The 24868-nt window shown below is 44.1% G+C and overlaps 1 protein-coding gene across 6 annotated transcripts in view; it reads right to left on the reverse strand.

Moving 5' to 3' along the window:
* The window catches only part of CLIP4 (CAP-Gly domain containing linker protein family member 4), a 53598-nt gene extending 29250 nt beyond the window's left edge, over positions 1–24348 (reverse strand). The window contains exons 1-7 of one of the 6 annotated variants that reach the window (XM_036334990.1): positions 24162–24348; positions 14917–15064; positions 11262–11401; positions 10402–10495; positions 9257–9418; positions 7400–7518; positions 1076–1312 (exon numbers count right to left, since the gene is read on the reverse strand). In XM_036334990.1, coding sequence (XP_036190883.1) covers positions 1076–1312; positions 7400–7518; positions 9257–9418; positions 10402–10495; positions 11262–11401; positions 14917–15049 — 885 coding nt within the window. In that variant the 5' untranslated portion in view covers positions 15050–15064; positions 24162–24348. Of the gene's footprint in view, positions 1–1075; positions 1313–7399; positions 7519–9256; positions 9419–10401; positions 10496–11261; positions 11402–14916; positions 15065–22264; positions 22534–22817; positions 22993–24161 lie in introns of those variants that run through there. The other 5 variants (XM_036334986.1, XM_036334988.1, XM_036334987.1 and 2 more) reach the window with 5 other exon arrangements.
* Between the last annotated feature and the right edge of the window lie 520 nt (positions 24349–24868).

The raw sequence follows: 24868 nt of genomic DNA on the forward strand, positions 1-24868 counted from the left end.
TCTAAAATGTCCATGGAAAGGCAAAGGAACTAAAAAAAGAAAATATTGAAGACATAAAAATATCTGATGGCAAGACTTGCTATAAAGCTACAGCAACCCGACAGTGTAGTATTGAAGAAAGGAGAGCCATTAGATCAATGGCGCAAAACAGGACCCAGAAATATGCCCACGCATATACGGTCAATTGACACAGAAGCAAAGGCAACTCGAGAGAAAGAATAGTATAGTCTTTTCAAAGATGGTGCTGGTCCAGACACAAAGAAGCATCGATCAGACCATCAAACCTCAGAGGAAGGCAAAGGAGGGCGGGGGTAAGAGGAAGAGAGAAACCAAAGGACTTGTATGCATACATATAAGCCTGCCCAATGGACACAGACACCAGGGGGTGAGGGCATGAGTGGGGGGTGGAGAAGCAATTGGGGGATAAGGACACATATGTAATACCTTAATCAATAAGGAAAAAATGGTGCTGGAACAGATGGATGGATGGAGGAGAGGAAAACGAGAGTGAGTGGGGAAGAAGGGAAGAATTCTAAAATTCCAAAATTCTAAAAAAGCAAAAACAAAAAGCCGTCCCTCCCATATGGGTATGAAAAAAGAGAAGGGCAACAGTGAATGCCGTGAGGACTCTGGGCTCTGGGGTGTCTTCAATGGGGTGGGTCCTCTTTTCCACATTCACTTTTATTATCAGGTTACAATTCTATCTGAGATTTCGCTGTCTGTGGGGTCTCAAGGCCAGACGCCATGAATGGCGAGGCCCCGCCCCCGTCTCTGTGAAGTAGCCGTGGGGGAAACAGCCCCCTGCCCTCCATTCACTCAGCAGCTCCATGAGTCACTCGTTTCCCATCCAAGTAAAATGTCTTCATTACTCAGTTCAAATAGTTTATATTCTTAAGTCATGCTTTATGGTAAATGGGCATTTCAGTTTCACATTTTCCATTAAGTATCTTCCTACCTACATATTGAATTTTTGCCAAAGACTCAAAACTGACCACACAGGACGCAGCCTTGGCACCCAGACCGCGGGCACAGTGACCTTGGGCACAGCTGTAGACACCGTAGTTCGTTACTGTACCTTCTGTCCTGCAATGACCACCCGGTCCCCCAACTTCAGGCCGGCTGAGGTCAGTACTGCCTTGCCAGCGGCACGATCGGAACTTGGGGGCAGGGGCTTGGAGACATCGCACAGCAGGGGCACCGCGTCCAGCAGCATCTGCTTGATTTCCTTGGCAGTGGCCGCAGCATCGGCCATTTCCAACGGCATTTCCACTGGGTCTGGAACCACATCGGCGGGCATCTCTCCTTTGTCGTTCTGCAAATAAAGAGAGAATTTTCACTTCACAACTACTTGGAGCTCTACAAAGTCATATTTTAAAAATTAAAAAAAAAAAAAAAAATATTTTGCCCAGCCAGTATGGCTCATGGTTGAGCGTCAACCTATGAACCAGGAGATCTCAGTTCGATTCCCAGTGATGGCACATGCCTGGGTTGCAGGCTCAATGCCCCGTAGGGGGCGTGCAGGAGGGAACCAATCAGTGATTCTCTCTCTCCCTTTCTCTCTAAAATCAATAAAAATATATATATTTTTAATATATTTTATTGATTTTTTTACAGAGAGGAAGGGAGAGGGATAGAGAGTTAGAAACATCAATGAGAGAGAAACATCGATCAGCTGCCTCCTGCACACCCCGTACTGGGGATGTGCCCGCAACCAAGGTACATGCCCTTGACTGGAATCTAACCTGGAACCCTTCAGTCCGCAGGCCAATGCTCTATCCACTGAGCCAAACCAGTTAGGGCAAAAATATATATTTTAAAAATAAATTTAACATCTACAATATGCCAGGCACCATTCCAAGGGCTAAAGGTACAACATGAAGGACACAAACGCCCTGCCCTCCAAGAGCACATTCTATTGGGAGAGACAGACTATAAACAGTCAAACCAGGGAAATATGTGAGGTGTTAATGGTAGAACCTGGTGGCGCAGGGAAGAGGACACAGGGGCAGAGGGGCTACCTGTGCGGGGTAGCAGGGAGGCCTCGTTGCTAAGAAGCGCTGACGCAGAGGCCCTAAGCGGGCAGCACGCAGGCTGGTGGTGAGGAAAGCACTCCAGGCTCAGGAAGAGCAAGTGCTGAGGAGAGTCACAGCAGCCGGCAGCACAGGCTGAGAAGGCGGGTGTGGAGACAGGAGCCACGGGTGACTGGCTTCCCAACCCCAGACCTGAGCCTCCCTCCCCCGCCCCACAGCCACCACCTCGGCTCTGTGACCTCGGCCCCTCCGGCCCACTCCTGGGGTGACTCAGATTCCAGGAATGGGAGCTACATACAATTTCCACACTTTTCAGATCTGGGCTCTGAATAAAGAAAACAGCTCTGTTCTCACTCTGAAGGAGAGACTGTGCCTGGGACTTACCCTGCAGCAAGAGGAAACTGGACAGCTACCAGCCCACTAGCATTTGCATGGTGCTCATGGAATGAAAACCCTTTATCCTCGCCCGTTCATGTAGGAGAATTTGTAGTACGAGAGACAAACACCAACTAACCAAGTAAAAATAGTTCTTACATTTCTAGCTTGAGAATGAGGAAATTAGGCCAGGAGAGATTAATGACTTGCTCAAAGTCACTAACATGGCCACTGGCGGAGGTGACTTTATAATCCATGTCTAGGCCACCTCTCTCAGGTTTCTCCTCCGGGCTATGCTGTCCTCAAACGAGAGATCTTTCCCATGTTCCCAACTCAAAACTTAGAGATTATGAGAGGCATTCCAGACTGTAATCTTTTAACATGAGGAATCAAGATTCTTTTACTAAGAAACTTTTTTCCCATTTCTTCTTTACTGATAATTATCTTCATATGGTGAAGATAAGTTTACAAGAACCATTTTTTTGTTTAAAATTTGAGTCAGTTTGGTCCTAAGTAAAAATGTGGCAGGATAGTAAGAAGCTAGGGACATTCCTTGACAAGTGGAATAAGGGAAACTGGGACAAAATAATTAAACAAGGCCAAACAATTTGAGAAATTTATAGGAAGCTAACAAATCACAAGGTGTTATCTTCCCTAACCAAGAACACTTAGCAGCAAAAGGTTCACACATTCCAGACCATCCCAGGGCAGACCAGCCTCGGTCCTGGTCCCTCTGCAATGATGTTCTTTAAAAATAAAATGAACCAGAAAATAAACCTTTCCCCCTATACACACGTTTTGATGACTCAACATAATGAAGGACCCCTGGAAAGCTAGTGAGTACTCTATTAAGTCCGTCCCCTGAGTCCTCCCCTAAGAATCCCAAAGGCTGAAGGCAGACAAAGGACCCATGGTGCACTCTCGCTAGAGTACCCCCACGCCTTGTCTCTGTTCTATTTCTCTAAGGCAGTGGTTCTCAACCTGTGGGTCGAGACCCCTTTGGGGGTCAAACGACCCTTCACAGGGGTCGCCTAAGACCATTGAAAAAGACATATATAATTACATATTGTTTTTGTGATTAATCACTATGCTTTAATTATGTTCAATTTGTAACAATGAAAATACATCCTGCATATCAGATATTTACATTATAATTCATAACAGTAGCAAAATTACAGTTATGAAGTAGCAACGAAAATAATTTTATGGTTGGGGGTCACCACAACATGAGGAACTGTATTAAAGGGTCACGGCATTAGGACGGTGGAGAACCACTGCTCTAAGGGATCCCATGAGAGTTGCAACCATGGGAGCAATGGGCAGCGGCAGCTCGTCCCAGGCTAACCCCCTCACCCTGTCTCCAAGGCCCCCTTTATCTCTTCCTCTCTCCTGTTGCTTCTTCCACCTCATGCCCTTCCTTTGTTTCACTGTCCCCAGCTTTAATAAACATTCTCTGAAAATTACCTGAACTCGTACTGTGAATCTTTCCTACACGAAATCAAGAACCCACACACAGGGGCCCAAAGAAGACCTGCTCTGGGCCCAGCCCCCGTCCAGTAACAAAAATATGATAAGAAGACATGTTATCACATTTCTGGGATGGTGACTGAAATGGGCTATTTCAATACCAGATCTCAAAGAAAAAATACAAAATATAATGAAGATATGTATATGACTATTTTAATAACATACTAATATATATATTAGTATCTTATTAGGCTTGCTTAAGCTAAGCCTAAGCAACTGTTAGAACCAGACAACCGGATGACCGACAACTGGCTGGTAGCTATGACACACACTGACCACCAGGGGGCAGACGCTCAATGAAGGAGCTGCCCCCTGGTGGTTAGTGTGCTCCCACAGCCTACCTCCCCTGGCTAGCCAACCTCCCAAGGTCCCTCCCCCTGGACTGGGCGAGATGGCCCCTATTGGCCCCAGTCACCTGCCAGGCCGAGGGACCCCACCCATACACAAATTCGTGCACTGGGCCTCTAGTGTACTCAATAAAAAGAGAAAATGTGAAGAACGATATGATTTCACTTATATGTGGGACATAAAACTGAAAGCAACAAATGAATAAGAAAAACAAACAAAAACTCATAACACAGATAACAGTATGGTAGCTACCAGAGGGGAGGGGGTTTGGGGGATCAGTCAGGGGTAAAGGGGGTCAATTATACGGTGACAAAAGATTTGATTTTGGGTGGTGGGCACACAATGCAATGTGAAGATCATGTATCATAGAAATGTACACTTGAAACCTATATAATCCCTACTAACCAATGTCACCCCAATAGATTTAATAAAAAGAAAAAAGAGATGGAAATTTTTTAACATAAATACCTATACTGATAAGTTGTAAGCTATATTTACAATGATTATTTCATTTCATATTTTTGTTAAATCTTCACCTTTCTAGAGTAAGTCACACACTTATGTTAATTCCTATAAAATTTAGCAACTAAAACTTCTATTAAGAAAAACATTAAAACAAATAACAATGATTATATCATGCTAACATAAGAAGGCTTGTTCATGGTTAATTACAGAATTCCTTTTTTTTTCTGAAATAGTAGTTATCAGAGCATGATCCAAGGGCTACTGCTGAACCACATAGTGACTGATTTTTTTTTTCTAAGTACTAAACTTCAAAATATGGTAATCTATTATTATTTCTGGCATGAATTGGCAATTTACCTCAATGACATACCTTGCTGTGTGGTAGGCAGTTACACAGACATGAGCAGAGCAAGGCTGACGGGCGAGGTACAATAGATCCCCAGGGCGGAAAGCCCCGGGTGCCTAGCCAACAGGCAAAACTGGAAAACAAGGCCCTTCCTCCCCTAGGGGTCTCTCTCTGGTCATATGGTTTAGACCCCCTGACCTTTCCTATCACTGATCTTGCTGTTCAAACACTCCCTGACCTTTCCTCCCCTGGCATGTTGATAGTCTTGCTGGTTACACAACCTTGGAGGGGGAATGAACGAGGGGCTGAAGAACAGCCCTTAAGCATTAAACCCCCGGGACAGTGAGGTTCTGACCCAAACCCCCGGGACAGTGAGGTTCTGACCCAAACCCCCGGGACAGTGAGGTTCTGACCCAAACCCCCGGGACAGTGAGGTTCTGACCCAAACCCCCGGGACAATGAGGTTCTGACCCAAACTTCCAGGACAGTGAGGTTCTGACCCACGTCATATGCATCTAAGTCTCAGTTGTGTTTCAGCTCCGGGCCCAGAAAAACAACAAAACCAGACAAATGGCTGACACCAGGACCAGCTGCACTGACACCAGGACCAGCTGCACTGACTAATGACCCCTGCCCTGGTGTCAACCAATCAGTGGGGACCATGACCCTGAAAGCACAACAAGGAAAGCTGATGAATATTCTATTAAGATCTTCTCCTGGGACCTCCCCTAAATACTCCACCCTTAAAAGCCCTCAGGACGAGGAGGACCCCGTGTGCTTCCCTCCTGGGAGCACCCCTGTGCCTGTCCCCTCCCCTTCTTCTCCACCCCCACCCCCAGGTGCATTACCACTACCTTCCTCTCCTAAGCTTCAAAGACCCCTTCGTTTGCCTCTGTAACTTGCTGCCTGAGCCCATTTCTCCTACCACTCACTTCTACCTGTTACTTTCTAAATAAATGTTCTCTTATAGTGTGAGTCTTGGCTCTGAGTTCCTTCCTGGCCAGAACTCAAGTACGGAGGTTGCTGAACCCAGGTCTGGTCTGACTCCGGTGGTCTAACACCTGGTGCCTTTCTCGCCACCGCCAACAACTGCATCTTACTGGGTTCAAAATATTCTCTCCACTGGTGGGGTTTTGTCAACAGTTTACTAGCAAAAGCAAACACGCTCACCCTCACATTCCAGCCAGACTGAATTGTCATCTCCTAGCCGTTGCTCATGCTACTGTCTGTGCCTACAATGCTTTTCTCACCTCCTTCCTGTATGTGCCCGGTTAATTTTAACTAGGTTTGAGCACTCACTGTCACCTCTGCCAGACACCCCCCCATAAAGGCCCTCTGTGCACACGCACCCACCCCTCTACCACTAAACTTAACACTCTACAGCAAAACCGACTGCTTACTTGTCCACCCACCCCTCTAGACTCTATTCTCTTTGAAGACAAAGACTTATCTCATTTATTGTTGTTTTCTCCCAGTGCCCAATAAACAATAGGGGAGGGAGGGAGGGGGAGGAGGGAGGGAGGGAGGGAGGGAGGGAGGGAGGGAGGGAGGGAGGGAGGGAGGGATTAACTAACCAACTGATGAGGTTAAATAGAAAGAAAAGTGGCAAAGAAGCAGGGAGGAGTGAAGTGGGGAGGAAACCAGGGAAGAGAAGGAAAGAAGAGGAGAGGCTCTTTCACACATTTCCCACCCTTGCCCCTCAAGGGCAGGCAGAGACCGTGCGGAAGAATCCCTGTCACTGGCACTAATATGAGCCACTGCCATGAAGACAATAGAATACCAAAGGATTTAAAGTTTAGGAAATTCAACCCTGGGTGGTAACTTTGTAAATTGGTAACATTACCATGAAAAAATACATTTTTTCCTTTAATTTGATTTTTTAAAGTTCACTCCATTTTGAAATGTGCATCTTTCAAAATTGTCTGGAATAAAATTTCTTTCCGAAAGAGTTTAAAATATAATTTAATACAGAAATATAACTTGCATATATGCATTTGTATTTGACAGTTAACATTTATAAACACATCAAAAGCCCAAATGAAAGATCCTTAAACTCGAAGATGACGACACTTGAAGGGGCATTTCATGTTACTGAATGGAAGCAGGTTTGTAGACGCCTCAATACCAGGGGCTGAACTTCACCGCTTGCCTCACGTTTATTTGAGATGAAGGTTAACATCATTACTCTTTACAGGGACACACAAAAATAAATCATTTGCGTACACAGAGTTCAAAAAGAACATCTAGATTCAACTCCCTACTGGGAGATAATGTTAGATGGTTAAATTCTTTCAATGTAACTTCTTACCCTAAATGCGGGATTTGCTCCAAGCTCCAATAAGCATTTCACGGTGCCTGCACACAGGTTATAAGCGGCAATGTGCAGAGCTGTTCCGAAATTAAAGTCACTGCAAGTAGCATCCACATCTGCAACCAAACATCACAAGCATATTAACTAAATCTTTTAATTTCGCTAGTATAATGTAAAAGGGGACAGTCTGGGGGATTGGGGGAATGCTGGAGGGAGGAGCTCTATTAGCCAATTTAGAGACTTAACCCACCAGAAGCAACATTTCACAATGGGACAAAATTTTCAATGGAACAAAATTTTCCTATTACAATCTGGTTAACCAATTATGTTCTCAGCATAATAAAATTTCGTTATAAAATGGATTAATGTTTTCATCAGCTTTCTAACTATCACAAACTAAACTATATGTAAAAGCAATTCATGGCAATAATTCATGTTTGTGGAGACAACTATCTTCACACAATCTCTCATTAAACCTCTCATCTATTTACCAGGATGACTACAGTGAGGTAGTAGGGTTTAGGTCAGGCCCAGAAAACAATGGCCCATGAGCCAAATCAAAGTCACCATCTGTTTTCGTAAATAACGCTTTATTTGAACATAGCCACACACACTCATTTACATATTCTCTGGGGCCACTTTCATGCCACAACTACAGAATCTGGTAGTTGCCACAGAGACCATAAAAAGCCTGAAATACTTACTGTCTGACCCTTCACAAAAAAAGAGCAAAATGTTCACACCAGGAAGAAGTTAAAAACTAATTAAAAATGTAAATGTCTACATATGGTACTCTTTCATAATACTTTATTCAACAAATGAATAATTTGGACTTCAGAATAAGAAATAAAATCTTGCAATTCTAAGGACATTTTAATAACTTTCAATAAATTATCATGATCCTATACTTAGAAACAAGAAATCCTCAAGATTTGGGAATCCTATTTTGAATGTTTTCTACAACAAGGGTTTACTATACCTCTGGTTCTGCTAATCCTACCTTCATCTAATCACCCCACCCCACATGCGTCACCTGCAACTAAAACCAGCAGGATGTGCTCAGGACAAACTCTCCTGTGTTATTAAAGACACTGTACTATCAAGAGTGGCATTCCTCCTACCATTATTCAAAAAGCAAACAGGTAGAAGCTTAAGAAAAAGTGGACACTTATACAAAGCAGAGGTTAGAAACAAACAGTCTGGGAAATTTATTTACTGAATCTCTAAGTCAAGTCCTCTAGAAGTGGGGAAACACTGCCTTTAACTGTTCTCCTAATTCCCTCAAAAAAAAAAAAAAAAAAAAACTGACCCCTGAGACAACTAGAGGAAAAGTCAAAACACGAGGACTGTAATTTAGACACATTGTCATGTTCAAGTTTAGGATATCAGCCTCAAGACAGGAAGACAAAAAAAAAGGCCAGATAAAAAGTTATCCTTTCATAGAATCACAGAATTTCAGAACTGAATACCACCTAAAATAAATACTCTTTATGATTTCAATGCTTAGCTCTGAAGGTTTTATTGCTCTATTTCTGGCTACTCAAATAGGACAAAAGAATTATATAGCACAAAGATTCAATTACACTTTATAAAATCCCTGTTATACTGGAAAATTCGCAGAGATAAAAACCTGGAGAACACTTCTTATTTTGTATCTCTTTGTACTAAGCTTTTTTGTGAAAGAATAGTAACTAATCTTCACTACAGGAAGGTTAAAAGTATTCTTGAAAAAAATGAGATGGGAGGTCATATGAAACAGGATAGATTAGAAGGAAAAAACTCTGAATTATCATTTTCAGGCCACTAATAAAATGTTCAAATAGTAACATCTAATGGCGATCTTATAGTACTTGCCTTTTGGTTTGGATGTCTTCAAAATCACTCTTACAAGCTCAGGGACATCAAAATAAGCAGCATAATGCAAAGCATTCATATTTGTCCAGCGACTCCGCAAACTAGCGTCTGCTCCCAGATCAATAAGTTGAGTTGCAAATTTTACAGCTGTATCAACATCACCTAAGGAAGGTTTTCTACATTATTTTTCTTCAGTACAAATTTAAGTTCCAATGGATGGCTAACCCCTACCTCATTCAAAATGCCAAAGCAAATAGTATGTACTGTATATACACTTATATCTCAACGCTTTCACTTACAAGGAATTTAGTCTAAGAAAATCAGCAAATACCCAGAGATATGGATAAACATTTAGCTGTGAAGATGTTCATCACAGCATTTTTTATTATGAATAAAATTCTGAAGCAACCTAAAAGTATAATAATAAGAAATTGGTTAAATAAATTATGAGACATCCATAGAATGGAATACTATACAGCCAGTCAAAACAACACACTGGACCAGTGCTACTCAGAGTGGGCTGCATGGACTATTGCCAGTCCCAAAATATAATTTGTTTGTACTTTTTATAACCCTTTTCTTTTTTCCTATGTAATCATTTCTTAGGAGTATATTAATTGAAATATCATTTTATGCTTTTTGAAAATATTTGGGTATTTTATATCTTTATTTAATTTTTCTATTATTTCATTTTATAAAAGTATCAGTCCATGATAGCAAAAAAAAAATAAGAATCCTTCACCATCAATAGCTTAGGAAGCACTGTATCAGACTATGGAAACACAGGGAGATGGTCATGACAGTTGAATAACAGAGGCAAGTTTATACAATGGGAAAACACCAATTTTGGAAAATATGAGCACATGTTATGTGTGTAGGAACAGACCCCAGACAGGCCTGAGGACTGGGGTCTTAGCGGTTGGGTTGCCTAGAAAACCGAGCTTGGATCCGGAAAGGCTGGGAGGTGCCAAGAGGCTATTAAGACCACCTTGAGAAAAGGAAGAAAAGGCAACAAGTTTCTGGAAGGACCTAACTGAATCCTCACCTGTTCAGGGAATATTATCATCAGAGCCAGGTGCTCTCCCGGGCTGTACAGGCACCAACACAGATGTTCTAAGCAATTAACAGATTTACCACATACTTACCAATACCATGAGCTCCGGACTTGCAAGTATAATGTAGGAGAGTCATATCTGTCAGTCCATCTCTGTCGTTCACATTGCAGCCTCTCTTAAGAATCTGAGGAAACCCAGGAAGAGGTGATGACAACGACTACTGAAGTCGACTGACTTCGAACCAATGCTGGGCAACAAGGGAGCCTGCCTTTTCTGGACTAGTTCTCAACACATGCAGAGACAGAAGTGGCTTCTTTTGAGGAGAGATCGTAAGTCTGCACCCAACAAGAATGAAAACTGAACTTGCCAACCGACTGAAGGAAATGTATAAAGAGTATTACAAGGTCATCTACACTCCAAATATCTCCCTTAACCTCTCAAAGAGTGAGCAAAATTTTATTTCTCATGGGTATAATGGTATTTGAAAAAAGTATGAGCTCTCTCTTCCTACAATATGATAATATGCTGGTCAAGGAAACCAGTTATTCTTTCATCCCGCCTTCAACAAATATTTTTAAATTATATTTAAGCCTAGATCTTTAAGAAACTACCCAAAAGTATAGATAAAACATGATGGTAATCAAATACCCTCATGAAAGAATTTCTTTAAGTTTACAAAATTAATTTGTACAAGAAAGAAAGTTCCCCAAATGCCTGCTCCTGTGAAGAGTCTCCAATGTCAGAATCCCACATGTAAGAGAGTGAGGGAATAATGGAAAGATTTAAGTGCTAACTATTTAACTACAGTAAAAACCTGGAAATGCAAAGAACAAACATCAGACTCTTTAAAAGGTCTCCCCTTTATCACCATCTTTCCATTTAGATGGGGGGAAAGTCTATGTGATTAACAATCCTAACAATGTAAAGCTTAAAATGTGATAATTTCTTACCTCGTTCCCAATAATGTCAATGTTCTGCTGGACCTGAGGAACCCACTGTCTTAAAATGGCAAATAATTCTGATACAGAAGTTTTGGGATCAAAGAGAATTTCCTGGCATGATGTATCATTCGGATCAAAGAAAGAGAACTCTGAAATAAAAGGTGTAAATTAAATTTATTAGAAGTTGCAAATAAATATATTGAAAATACTAAACAATAAGACCAGAGCTTAAATGATACCAATATTTTTAGATGTTAGAAAAACGTAGATTTTTACCTTAAACAATTCTCAAAAACAAAATCAAAATTGCCAAAAAGTATGAGGCATTCCTGAGTTGTTGTGAGACTGAGATTTCGATTTACCATCCCATAATTTATTATAGATGAAACAAAAACATAAGTGTGCAAACCCTGATCTCAAATCCCAAACTTTCCAAAAATTATTTCTAAGGCAGTTAAAATCTGTCTGGTCTGATCAATATTTTCACCTCTAAAAACATAAATGTGTCATGAAGAGTAGTTTACAACTACACAAATGAATTAGACATCGAAGCCATGAATGTATAAAGATAGGTCTCAAGAAACATTGATCAGTAAATTAAGTTGCAGAATAATATACAATATCAATCATTTACATAAAATTATAAACATACACAACAAAAATGCATATTGTTTATAGGCACATATTTGTAATAAAAGTATAATAAGAAGATTTGGAATACTCACACTAAATATAAGATAGTTGTTACCTCTGGGGAGCAAGGGGAATTGGATCAGAAAGGTAAATGGAGGGGATTTATCTTTAAAGTTTTATTTCTTTTAATAAAAAAACAAGAGCTAAAGGAAATACGACAAGCTCCCAGAGATGCCAAAGCTACTAGACTAAGAACCACCCTGTGACTAGCAAAGACCTAGAGAATAAATGTCAGAGAAATAAGCAAGAATACTTGAACCAAGAAGAGTAATGGTTAGCCCAATAAATACTGAAGCATGTGTCAATGTTTCAGTAAATATATACTGAGGTAATGGCAAATAGCAGAATCATTTAAATAATAATGATAATAAGTTACACTCACTAAATGCTTCATAGGTGCCAGGGACTGTTACATGCAGGGTGGAGCAAACATAAGTTTACAGTTATGAGTACATGAATCAGAGTTTATTCTTGTATTATTATTTATTAATTATTGTATTACTAGAGGCCTGGTACATGGATTTGCACACCGGTAGGGTCCCTTGGCCTGGCCTGCGCCTTCTCACAATCCAGGACCCCTTGGGGGATGTCAAGGAGCCTGATCCCCGCAGGCCAGGCCAAGGGATCCTACTGATGCATGAACCTGTGCACTGGGCCTCTAGTATGCATATAAGATCTTTGGTTCATCTCTTCCTGCCCTCCCCTCTCCCCGCTTCCCTCTGAGATTCATCAGTCTGTCCCCTGTTTCCATGCTTGTGCGCTGAGCATCTGCCCCCTGGTGGTCAGTGTGCATCATAGCTACCAGTCCAGCAGTCAAACAGTTGCTTAGGCTTTTATATATATAGATTTTCCATACAAACAACTATAAACCTGCATTTGCCCCACCCTGTACACTTTATGTAAATTACCTTATTTCATCCTCATAACAACATATGAGATAGGTGTTATTATTCTCATTTGATCAAAAAAGAAACAAGGGGATAGAGAAAATAAGTAATATGCCCAAGATCACAGAGCTGGTAAGTCACCGAGTCAGTTTCCCACTGTTGAAGATAGCTAAGTGGCTAAATGGATGTCTGTCAGAGCTTCTGAAAATAGACTTTCTATGCTGGAAAGTGAGTAGGGAAAGTTCAACTATAGGTCCATTCAGATTCTAAGAATCTATATTTCTAATAATATAGGCAATGTATTTATTCAACACAAACTGAGCAACTAATCAATAAATGACTATATTAGCCCTAAGGAGATCAATAAAAACAAAACATGATTCCTGCCCCATCCCAAAGACTTATATAGTCTAGGGAAGGAAATAAGATAATTATGACTCAAGATAGAATTAGATAAGAGTCATAAGCAAGGAACAAAGTGCTTTAGTTCAATGCTTTTCCCATATAATTGATTTTGCTATATCTGACAATAAACTCAGTCAATTTGTGTAAAAGCTGCAAATAATTCCCAGGATCTAGGCACAGATTTTGTGTAATATTTTTCATGATTTGAAGGTAATCACTGTAGAATCTGAACACATAAAAATAGCATACTTGGTACTTGGAACTGAATAGTTATTAGAATGGACAGGACTAAAAGGACAAATTCCCAACCAAATATTTTTTTATATCTACTGATATTTAAAAATTGTATTATCTCTACCTCCAAAGATGATTTGAAATGGTGACCCAATATTTTACTTGAAAAACTCCAAGTCAGAAATGTAACAAATCTATCAAATTTATCTCCTGGTGTTCTTTTACCAACTAGCTGATAAAATAGGGTCTTGGGGAAAATTTATCTAAATAGATAAAAACTAGGATACTTCTAAATTTATATTTTACCAAGGAGATTTAAATGAACCAATTTAAATAGGAACCAATATCATTCCAGGGAAAGGTCTCACCCTCCCTGCTTTTTATAAGTTTTGCTATATTTTATTTGTGTACTAGAGGCCCAGTGCACAAATTCATGCACGGGTGGGATCTCTCAGCCTGGCCAGCGATCAGGGCCTATCAGGGCCATCTCACTCAGTCCCTGATCGGGGCTGATCCGGGCTGGCTGGCTGGCCAGAGGGAGGGACCACGGGAGGTTGGCTAGCTGCAGGAGGTTGGCTGTGGGAGTGCACTGACCATCAGGGGGCAGCTCCTGCATTGAGCGTCTGCCCCCTGGTGGTCAGTGCGTGCCATAGCTACCAGCCAGTCGTCTGGTCAAAACGGTCACTTAGGCTTTCATATATATACTAGAGGCCCAGTGCACAAAATTTGTGCACAGGTAGGGTCCCTAGCAGCTGCCAGCTGCTGACTGGGGCCTTCCTTTGTTTCACGCCACCCTCTGGTGGTCAGCGCACATCATAGCGAGCGATCAAACTCCTGGTGGGTTGAACTCCCAAGGGGACACTTTGCATATTAGGCTTTTATATAGATAGATAGATAGATTGATAATTACAATTATCAATGATGATTGAGACAGGGTCCAAATTAGGCTTGCTTGTATACTAAAACTTGTTGTTTCACTGTCACCTGAGTTTGGAACCTTTCAGGAGTGAGCACTTACTGTGTTAATTAGAATTCTAGCATTTCAAAGACCGCAGGGCCCCTAGAGATGGCTAGTTGACAGTGCTTTTGTGTCATTTTTTTCAGTATATGGCTTTGTAAACAAGTCAGTATATTTAACCAAAATAAGTACATGAATAGCAGAAGAATGCTAGGTGTCTAAGCACCACTGCCTCCTGAAAAAAAGTTCTTCTAAATCCATCATGGTGCGTAAAATGAACTTTTACCTAGTAAAAACGCTGATAGAAGAAATGAAATGTTTCATTTAAGTGGCAGAAAAAGCAACTGTATTTTTGAAAAAGGAAAACTTTAGCAATTTTATGAAAACCATAGTAAATTGTTTTAGGAAATATTATGAGCATAAAACAGACATAAGACAGAAGTCAAGTTACCAGTTCATAGCCAATAAAGTCAGCTACTTCACATACCACAGTCGGAAGGCATTGGTGCTGCAGAAATGGAGAACGTCACGGGTGTATCCGAACCTGAAAACAAAAATGGGTATCTTCCGATCAAAGACTCTCCTTCTAATGGGAACTCTGGGAGGTCCTCTATGGTCATCTTCTAGAAAGCCGCCTGTAATGAGAGGAGAGAGAAAGCACATTACTTCTGAATGCCACTTAGAGTGACTGCCTTCAATGATAAACAGTCTTTTAATATCTAACTTACTGACACTTTCAACTTCAAACTTCAAGAATCGCTTTTAGAAAGGAAGGGGGGAACTTCCTTTCAGCAAACATATTGCTTATAGAGTCAGCAGCACACGTTATCTTTCTAGACAAAGCTCAGGAGCCATAGTATTTCCCAAGTATAGGTGAAAACATTTTTTAAATGTTGAGCTAATCTAAATGAATGATGTTTTCTTTACTCACAGATATTATCCCTGGTCAATGGACCTTTAACTTCTCAAGGAATCTGACACAGCTTATACCATCTGTCACCCAATAGCTCTTGCCACACGCTCATTACATGAACACAATCTAGTTTAGGATATTCTCATTATTTCCTGACATCCCAGAAAACTTTAGTGAATGTTAATCACATCTCTCGTACAAATCTAAGAGCCCACTTCTTAACAATGATAGGGTCTGTTCATTCCATCCTAACAGGAGATGGAAGGCCATGCCTTTTTTATTTTTTCAGACACAATTTTAAATTTAATTTTACTTGAATTTCACAAAAGAAAAAGAAAGAGAAGTTGATGGAATTGCTGAATTCATATAAATATTTCCTCTAGACAAGAGCTACTTCCCCTAAAACATCCCTTCAAAATTAAAAAATAAAAAAAGAAAGAAACTGTAAGAGCATTAAAGGCTGAAGTCATTATGATTTTCCCCAAGGATGTATTTTCATTGTTGTGCGTACAGACTGACTTCTCACTGTGAAAGATGAGATCGTTGGCCCAGCCACACGGGCATGAACATGCAGTTCTGAAAATACTGAAGCCCTTCTGTACCAGTTAGTAAATATCGGCCACTGGACTCTCCCCAGGGCTCTCCCTCCCTCTCTCCTGGCTGCCCCATCTCCTTCAATAAGCACCACTTCACCCCAAGCAGCTTTCCATCTGTTTTATAGGATGGCCTCAGGTAAGGCTTTGTTTGCAGAAAGTATTCAGTGTGAAAACCCCTGCTCAAGATCAGCCCTCAGGTCCTTGCAAGTGTGCACAGTCCGGGATTTCTGAGAATGGAGGCCTTTCTCCCAAATACACTAGCTCCTTATGAAGTCAAGTGCACGTAAATGGGCAACAGACACAGGCCTGCGGGTATGGAGACGGCCCCTGAGCAGGTCCAACTCAGATGAGGCAGAAGGTGCTGGAGCCCAGGCTCTAGTGGAGGCGGCAGGAAGGGAGTGGGCTTTGCTCCGTGCCCAGCCCCGTGCCAGGTGCTCACGGGCGGATCCTCTCCAGCCCTATGAGAGGTGTTTCTTTGCTCCCTTCCCTCCCTCCCTCCTTTCCTTCCTCCCGGATTTACTGAGCACCTGTCTGTGCCAGGGGCTGGGGTACAAAGGCAAAGCTAGCATCCCCAAGACCTCAGCTCCCTGAGAGCTTCATCAAGAAAACGGCTGTGACTGGGGTGGGTGCAGGATGCAGGGGGAGCCCCAAGTGACTGAGGGAAGGTTCTCCAGGGCAGTAAAGCCAAGCTGGGATTTGAAGGATGAGGAAGGGCATTCCAGGTGGAGTGAACTGTAGGTGCAAAGGCAGGGAGGCAGGAAACAGCCAGCCTGGTCTGGGAACTATGGGAGGGCAATGGAGCCCAGGTCCAGGAAATCTGCTGGGTGAGGTGGGGGTCCCAGAACCCACCACCTGGACCCTCTGCCTCCTTGACCTTCTTTGCTCCCGGCTGCCTGGCCAGGAAGAGCCCTGGCCCAGCTGCACAAAAGGAGGCTTTGAAGCTGGAAGGAGTGAGGAAGGAGGGGCCAGCTGGTCTGTATTTTTGGATTGCTTCTCAGAAATTACCTCCTCCTTCTCCCCTCCTCCGACACCATGGCAACCAGGCGGCAGCTGGGGGAACCACCCAGTCAGGACACATGCCTGGGTTGTGGGCTAGATCCCACGGATCATGCAATTGATCCATGATTCTCTCATCATTGATGTTTCTCTCTCCCTTCCTCTCTGAAATCAATAAAAATATATACTTTAAAAAGAGAGAGAGAGAGAGCTGAGGAGAGACTCAGGTGACCCTTGGGAAGGGTTCCTTTCACCCCATCTCCCCAGCATGATTCAGGAGGCAGCCCCTCTGGGGGTCACCCTGGACCCCTAAATCCATCCAGATTCCAGCTCGTGGGGATTCGGTACCTAAGAGGGTGGAAAGGCAGGCACACAGCACCCCGGGTCACGTAGGGCTAAAGGACTGCCCATCCGCCCACCCATGGCTGTCTGGCTCCATCAAACTGCTTCCAACTGGTTTTCTGTTTCCTGCCAACCAAGCCCCCTCTCCGGAGGGTTTTGTAGAATTATTGTTTCTTGCGGATGAAGCACTCCATGTTTCTCCGAGGCTGGCGGTGAAGTAATTGGATACAACTCCACACTGTTCGACACAAATGGCCCATTGGTTCAGCTTCAGGACAGAGGCCTCAGGGCGCTAAGGAGGCTCCCGCTCTGTCTTCCTCACCATCGGCTGGCAGATCAAAGGCTGGGCATTTGAGGGCTCTAATGGGTTTTCCAGAAGACCATGCCTTTTAAACCATATCCCTGATATTACCTTTTTCTCAGACAACATGAGTGGTTTGAATAAATTTGCTATAAATTGGACTGCTGTTGCACCAAGCCAACCCATCAGAAATGGAGAAAGAAGAGAAAATGTCAGCGAAACTGAACTATGAAGCCAAAAACCTTCCAATTTCTTTTGTATCAAATCTTTCAAATAGGAAATATTATGACTGTCTATATGCTTTTTAAATATAAACAGAAAACCATATTACAAAACCAAATGAAAATGATTTTTAGTTTATTTCAGTAGAAAGAATAGAATAAGTGAAAATAGCTAATTGATCATGTCCTCTAGCAGATTATGCCTTGCTATTTATTACTCAATGTGCTTTTTTACAATTGATTAATCAATCTGCCATCTAACTTAATCATCTTTACCATCACCACCCTTATTGAAGGAAACATCACCTCTTCAAGTTAACTGGTTCCTTCCCAACTTGATTCACAGGTTTCCTAAATACTAGCAGGAACTGGTAAAGAGTAAGATGATTTCTTTTTTCTCATAAGGTGTATGTTTATATGGACATAAAGATTATCACACATTAAATAACCTAATTCAGTGTTACTATGTTAACAGTATTCAAGTTTTCATAGACGCTAGAATGATTTGCCGCCCAATACTTTGAATTGTTTTGACATTAACCTTGCTACATAATCCTATATAATAAAAGACTAATACGCAAACTGACCGATCGGGAGAATGACTGGTCGCTATAATGCACACTGACCACCAGGGGGCAGACACTCAACGCAGGAGCTGCCCCCTGGTGGTCAGTGCGCTCCCACAGGGGGAGCACTGCTCAGCCAGAAGCCGGGCTCTTGGCTGGCGAGTGCAGCACAGCAGCAGTGGCAGGAGCCTCTCCTGCCTCCATGGCAATGCTAAGGATGTCCCACAGCTGGCTTAGGCCAGCTCCCCACAGGGAGCTGGCTTATAGTCAGACATCCCCTGAGGGCTCCTGGACTGCAAGAGGGCAGGCCAGGCTGAGAGACCCCCCACACCCCCCGCAAGTGCACGAATCTCATGCACCAGGCGTCTAGTAGGAATATAACAAGGAATTGGTGTCACATGGCATGGTGATCCCCCTTAAATGCTATCGATTCTAAAAAGTAACCCACGCCACAAAGACAACCGTCCTTCAACACTGTAGCTTCTCAGTGTAGAAGTAACTCCGCGTTTCTACCTGCTGGCCTCTAAGTGCTTGGCAGTAAGTTTGGACAAAATATTACATGCAGAGAATGAAGCTACCTTTAGCACAGCTTGTTAAACACGTTACTAGTAAACGTGTAACCACTGCCTACAAGGCACTACACTGATCTAGATGTTTCAGAAAATAAAAAAATGAGTAACAGATGGTCCATGCTTACAGTCGAATAGGGCGAATAAAATTGCACTAATTGTAATAGATGATGAAACAAAGGGGATTTGCTCCATAACATAAGTACAAGGAACATGCCCTATGGCAGCTCCTGAGAATCAGAAATGGTGTGGTAAAGGAGGCATCACCTAGGGCAGTGGTTCTCAACCTTCCTAATGCTGCAACCCTTTAATACAGTTCCTCATGTTGTGGTGACCCCCAATTTCATTGTTACAAATGGAACATAATTAAAGCATAGTGATTAATCACAAAAACAATATGTAATTATATATGTGTTTTCCGATGGTCTTAGGCGACCCCTGTGAAAGGGTCGTTTGACCCCCAAAGGGGTCGCAACCCACAGGTTGAGAACCGCTGACCTAGGGTATAGGTCTTGAAAGCTGTGTAGGCAGAGATTTGGGGCAGAAATGTAAAAGGAGAGCACTTAGAGGAACAGTAGGCTGGAATGCACGCTACATCCCGGAAAACAGTGAGAGGTAAGGCTGTAATGGTTTTTTAGGGCTATACTCAGAAGTACTTTAAATACCTGATCAAAGACCAAACCTTTTCATTCCATGAGCACTGGGAAACCACTGATTATTTCGAAGGAGATTGTCCCAGGGGTCAAGCTGTGTTCTAGGAAGATTAACCTGACTACAATCACATTTTGAGACTCAGTCATGTTTTTTGATACTCATAATTCTTCAGCAGAGTGAATAAGTGGTTATCATTCTGAGTTGGTTAAGAGGAGCCACCTTTCAAATGTCCTTTTCAGAGTGGGTTTCCCATTCAAAAATGTTTTCTAGAAGTGATCCCCAAAGCACCTTTCATTTCCTTGCACTGTTGAGATTCTTAAAAGAACTGTATCTTAGATGCTATCACTTGCCACAGGAGTTAGATTAGTGGCCTACACATACTTAATAGTAAATATTCAAGTCCTAGATTCAAGGTGGAAAGATAGTCACTCAACACAATGTAATCAACTTCCTCATTTTACATGGTAGCTACTTCAAGCTCAGAGAAGCTATATTACCTAACCACTGGAGGGAACATTCTTTGTATTTTGTCTTCATTGCATTTTTTCCCCCAGTTCTATTTCCTTTCCTTTATGAAACCCCAACCTTCTGCCCCACCAAAGAAAACTATACACCTCTATAGTCTTAGAATCCTTTTGCAAAAGCAATTTCTAGATGCCATGACACCTGAGAATATTGGTCAGACTTGGAGATATACTAGCCTGAATCAAGTACATACTTTCATTTCAAATCCTACTATGGTTAACTGGTGATAATGGGTTATACAAAGTAAACCTTAAGATATTTTTTTTAACTTGGCCCTATTTAACTGTGTACATAACAGATACAATAAGTAGACTCAAATTCCCCAAATTTTGATTTATATATGAATCCCATCCTATCCCATCACCCCAAATCAGCTCTGAGCAAAAGCATCTTGTAACATGGCTATGATATCTTATGATTTCTCAAGGATTCCTGGTCCATGCCCTAACTCAGAATGGTGGTGAGTGGAGAGGCCCACTAACTTCTTCAGCGTAGCTGAAGGCTGGGTAGGGCCTCACGAAGGCACCTCCCTGAGGCCTAGGGATGCCCTAGGGATGCCCTCGGATTTATGTGGAATATGGTCAAAGGGCAGCATCCCTGGGCTACTCCACTAACAGGAAACCCAAGCCGTGTCCACACAAGTTGGAATCATTCAACTTCATACAGCATTTTCTCGTGAGTCTTCAAGAGATTCCAAAAACAGTAACCCAACCAAAATAAGCATTTAAAATACATCTTCAGCAACCCATTTGCATGAAATCTGTTCAATCACTAAGCAGAGATTTGCAGTATTTGATACTGAGTTTGCTCTAGGCCTAGACAGAACACAAAAGATGCCTGCCCTCCAGAAGTTGATTTAGTCCTTCAACAAATATTTATCGAACGTTTCTTACTACTAAATCCCAGTCTGGGCATAGCAAACATAAAACAGATAAGCCTTTGCCCTCACGTAGCTTCCAGCCTACAAGAAAGGTGTAATGACTGTGTAACTGTAATAAGTGCTGGAGTCAGGGGGGCAGGGGAGACTTCCTGAGGGACTAATAGTCGAAAGCTGTGGTGCCCAAGCAGGTAGCTTCTAGTTGCATATGATTATTTAAATCAAATTAAGAGTTCAGTTCCTCCATTTCTCTAGCCCCATACACGCGCTCAAAAGCCACATGTGGCCAGCGGCTGCCAGAGGAACGTGGCAGAAGAAAACATTCCCCTAGTCTTGGAAAGTTCTCCTGAACATCACTGAGGGAAAGCTGTGCTGCTGAAAGGCCAGGTGAGCAAACAATACCGAGATGCCTAAAACAAACAAACAACAACAACAAAAAAGACTAACACACTAAGCAAGCCCGTAACAGCACAGGTAATTACAGATCATTAACCAGGGAACAGAGTATTTGTAGGTTTAAACAGGGGAAAGAGTTCATTCTGTAACATTAAGAACACTAGCGTATGTTCCCAAATTGAAGCTATTATCAACAATAGAAGACACCATAAAAACATCATTTTTAAAAAAGAAGGCCTTGCTGTTGAGAACTGTATCTGATCATCTGAAACGTCTGAAGTAAATCCCACACGTTAACATATTCTGTGCCAAATTTTCTATGAAATAGAAATAAACATACTCATTACATTTCAAGATCCAATCTTACAGCCCAGGTCCGTTGATATCGAACGAAAGCATTTAAAAATGCATATTTATGTTAGCCAAATAGGACAGAACCAGGGAGGCTTTGCAGCATAAAAATGAACAAAGCTAGACTTCTGCCATTTTCCATTCTGTTTTCCCTCCACAGTGGCTGCATGTCCTGCGCCACGTGATCTGCCATAGAGCCGGCTTACATTGTGCATGCGATTGCTGTATGGCAGATGTCCATGTGAACGCAGAAGTACAACGAAAAGATTCGGGGGATGGAAACATTTCAAAGGCATGATTTTTTATCCTATAGATACCGCCACAGTATGAAGCACCGTCCAGCTGGGAGCACAGCGCAAGTTATCACCCCATGAGAATATCCGCCTCTGACACATATCAAAACACTGTCTCCGCGTTTAAATCCCGACTGCCTGTGAGTCTCTGGGGGAATGAACCACCTGACATCACACGTAAAGGAAAGCTGACATTATAAACCCATCCATCTAATCCGCAAGGATGAGGTCTAACCCGCGCCTCTCTGCCGGGCAGGTCTCGCGCGTTTCTCCAAACTTCCCGATTCCCACGATTTAAAATGAAGGAATCTCGGGGTAGCAATAGCCTGGAAGCAAAGTCATCTGGTTTCGTTTTGCATTCCCACTGGCAAAAGGTTTCTTCAACCGTTTAATACGCCCGGGGAGAGCTGGAGAGGCCCATTTCCAGGGCAGGGCCGAGCCAGCACGCACACCCGTGCGCGCGGAGGCACTCCCAGGGCGCCGGGCGGTCAAGGTTGGAGCCCGGAGCTCCGCCGCCGGTTACGGCCCGTCCCCCACGCGGCGCGGCCTCTCCTCCTCAAGTCAAACCTTCGTGAGGAAGGGAGACGAGCACCCACATCCTCACGGGTGGGCCACGCCGCCCCGGGGAGGCCTCCGGGGGCCGGTGCCACCGGCGCCACTGCAGGCGGCCACCGGGCTCCGGGTGCCCCCGCGCCTCCGCGCGCGCGGCCCTCCCAGAGCCGCCAACCGCCCCACGGGCACCCGCGCCCCGCCCGCCCGGCCTGGAGCCCCGCGCGCTCCCGCCGCACCTGCCTCCTCGGGTCCCCTCGGGACGGCGGGCTGGGAACGCGGGGGCGCGGACGAAAGGCCGAAAGGCGCGCCCCTCCGCCCGGCCCGGTCTCCGGTGGCAGCCGCGGAGCCTCCCGCCGCGCCGCTCCGGACCTCCAGGGGCCCCCCTGCCGCCGCCGCCTCGCGCGCACCCGAGCCGGGCCCACGCGGGGTCTGTGCGCGCGCGCAGTGCAGCCTCCCGGGTCGCGCGCACGCGCAGCTGCGGGAGGGGGCAGTCGGGTGGGGCGGGGGCGCGCCTGCAGCCTGAGCCCCCAGCCTCCCACCGACAGAAGGTTGGGCCTGGAGGTAGGAACGCTGTGGGGTGCTCCTGGGTTCACCTGGCGTGGAGGTGGGCCGCTGGGACTCACCCCCCATCCCCAACCCGCCCGCAGCCCGAGACGGGCTCCGGGGAACCCCGCCTGGCCCAGGGCAGTGACCGGGTAAGCAGCCCTTGGCCCGCTGCACACTCTTCTATGAAAGCCCTTAGCCGGCCCGACCAGACCTGCCTCCAGAGCCAGAAGCGCTCCTACCACCTTCTTTGGGGCAGGGACCTGGTCTCGTCCGTTTGGGGGTCCCCAGCGTCTAGCCCCATGCACAGCCCAGAGGAGGTCCATCGGTCAGTTGCCTCTTTGCAGGTCTGGCGGTAAAAAGCCTGGTCAGTGCTCTGCCCAAAGTTAGATAATTACACCCAAGGGGGTCAGTGTAGAGGCAGAAGTGAGCAGTCATCCCAGAAGTTCATTTCCCCTTCTGCTTTGGCCCTTCTCACCCTCTCCTCTCCTGGTCCCCTTCTCCCTCCCCCAAGAAACAGAAAGTGATGTAACTGTGACAACTAACAGCATGAAGGCTGACATCCTGGATCTCCATCATCCAGGGGAAGGGAAGGTGTTATTTGACACTTAATGAGTCCCCTTGATGAAGAAAATAAGTCCATTGCTTCCCATGACTGAGGTTTTTAACACCGAGTCCGTAGTGCTACACCCTAATGCCTCTCTCCGGGCCCTTTGTTCTGGCTCTGATGTACAGATTACTACCCTGTACTTCTCCGTGCACCAAGCACAGTGCCTGGCAGCGGCTGATACTAAATAAATGCCTATTCATGTCTCTGCAAGAACGCCCTTCCTTTGAAAGCAACCATTTTCCCTGTCGTCAGCCTTGTTGAGAAGTCCTTCCTACCTTGGGAGCTAATGTCCCCTCCCTGCATCTCCTCCTCTTTCTATCCCAGGGAACCTACAGATCGGACCTGACTCCTAGGCAGGCTCCAGAGGACAAGCATTCTCTGTCCCCTGAGGCTGTTCCTCAGAGGACAGGGTGATGACCCCACTCACCCGCATGTTGAGGGACTCTGAGGCGTGCACCTCAGCTTGTCTAGAGCTTAGGAAGGAAACCGGGTGTCCTGTCGCGTGGAGAGGAGAGAAGCAGCCCCCTCTTTCTGCGTCCTATGCTTCCATTAGCGTAGCTCAAAATATCAAAACCGGTGTTTGCAGCAGTCCCATCACATTGCTGAATGGGGTGGGGCATGCTGTCAACTAAAACCCCAGCACTTGCACAACATGTAAATGCCATGACCATCCCACAGTTCCTGGTCAGCTGCCAGTTTCTCGTCCCTGCAGGTTTAGCGTCTTCCTGCTCTCCCAGGGATGATAGTGTGAGGCAGAGGCTTACTTCTCCATGGGGGAGGGGGGGCCGACTCCACCTCCCTCTCCCTGCTCTCTTCTACCCTGTTCTTGCATGACCCCGCCCAACTCTTTAATCGATGAAAAGGAGGAAGGCAATCTGCCCTTGGTTGGCTTTAAGTAACTATAAATGTTCCCTATTGCCAGTGAGCCACAGAAACTCAAAGATCCATGTGTGACAGAGGAGGCTATTGATGAAGTTTCCACAGGTATACAGTTCACTTTTATTGCTGATTTACATTATTCCTCTGAGATACCCCTTTTAGTAAATGACAGGGTGTGGCTAGCTGAGTTGTTCTTAATGATAATAAAAGTCTCTGTTAGAACCAGCCAGGCCACTGGCTTTTTCTGCTACACCC

The sequence above is a fragment of the Myotis myotis genome, unplaced genomic scaffold (genome assembly GCF_014108235.1).
Source record: "Myotis myotis isolate mMyoMyo1 unplaced genomic scaffold, mMyoMyo1.p scaffold_m19_p_14, whole genome shotgun sequence".
Lineage (NCBI taxonomy): Eukaryota > Metazoa > Chordata > Mammalia > Chiroptera > Vespertilionidae > Myotis > Myotis myotis.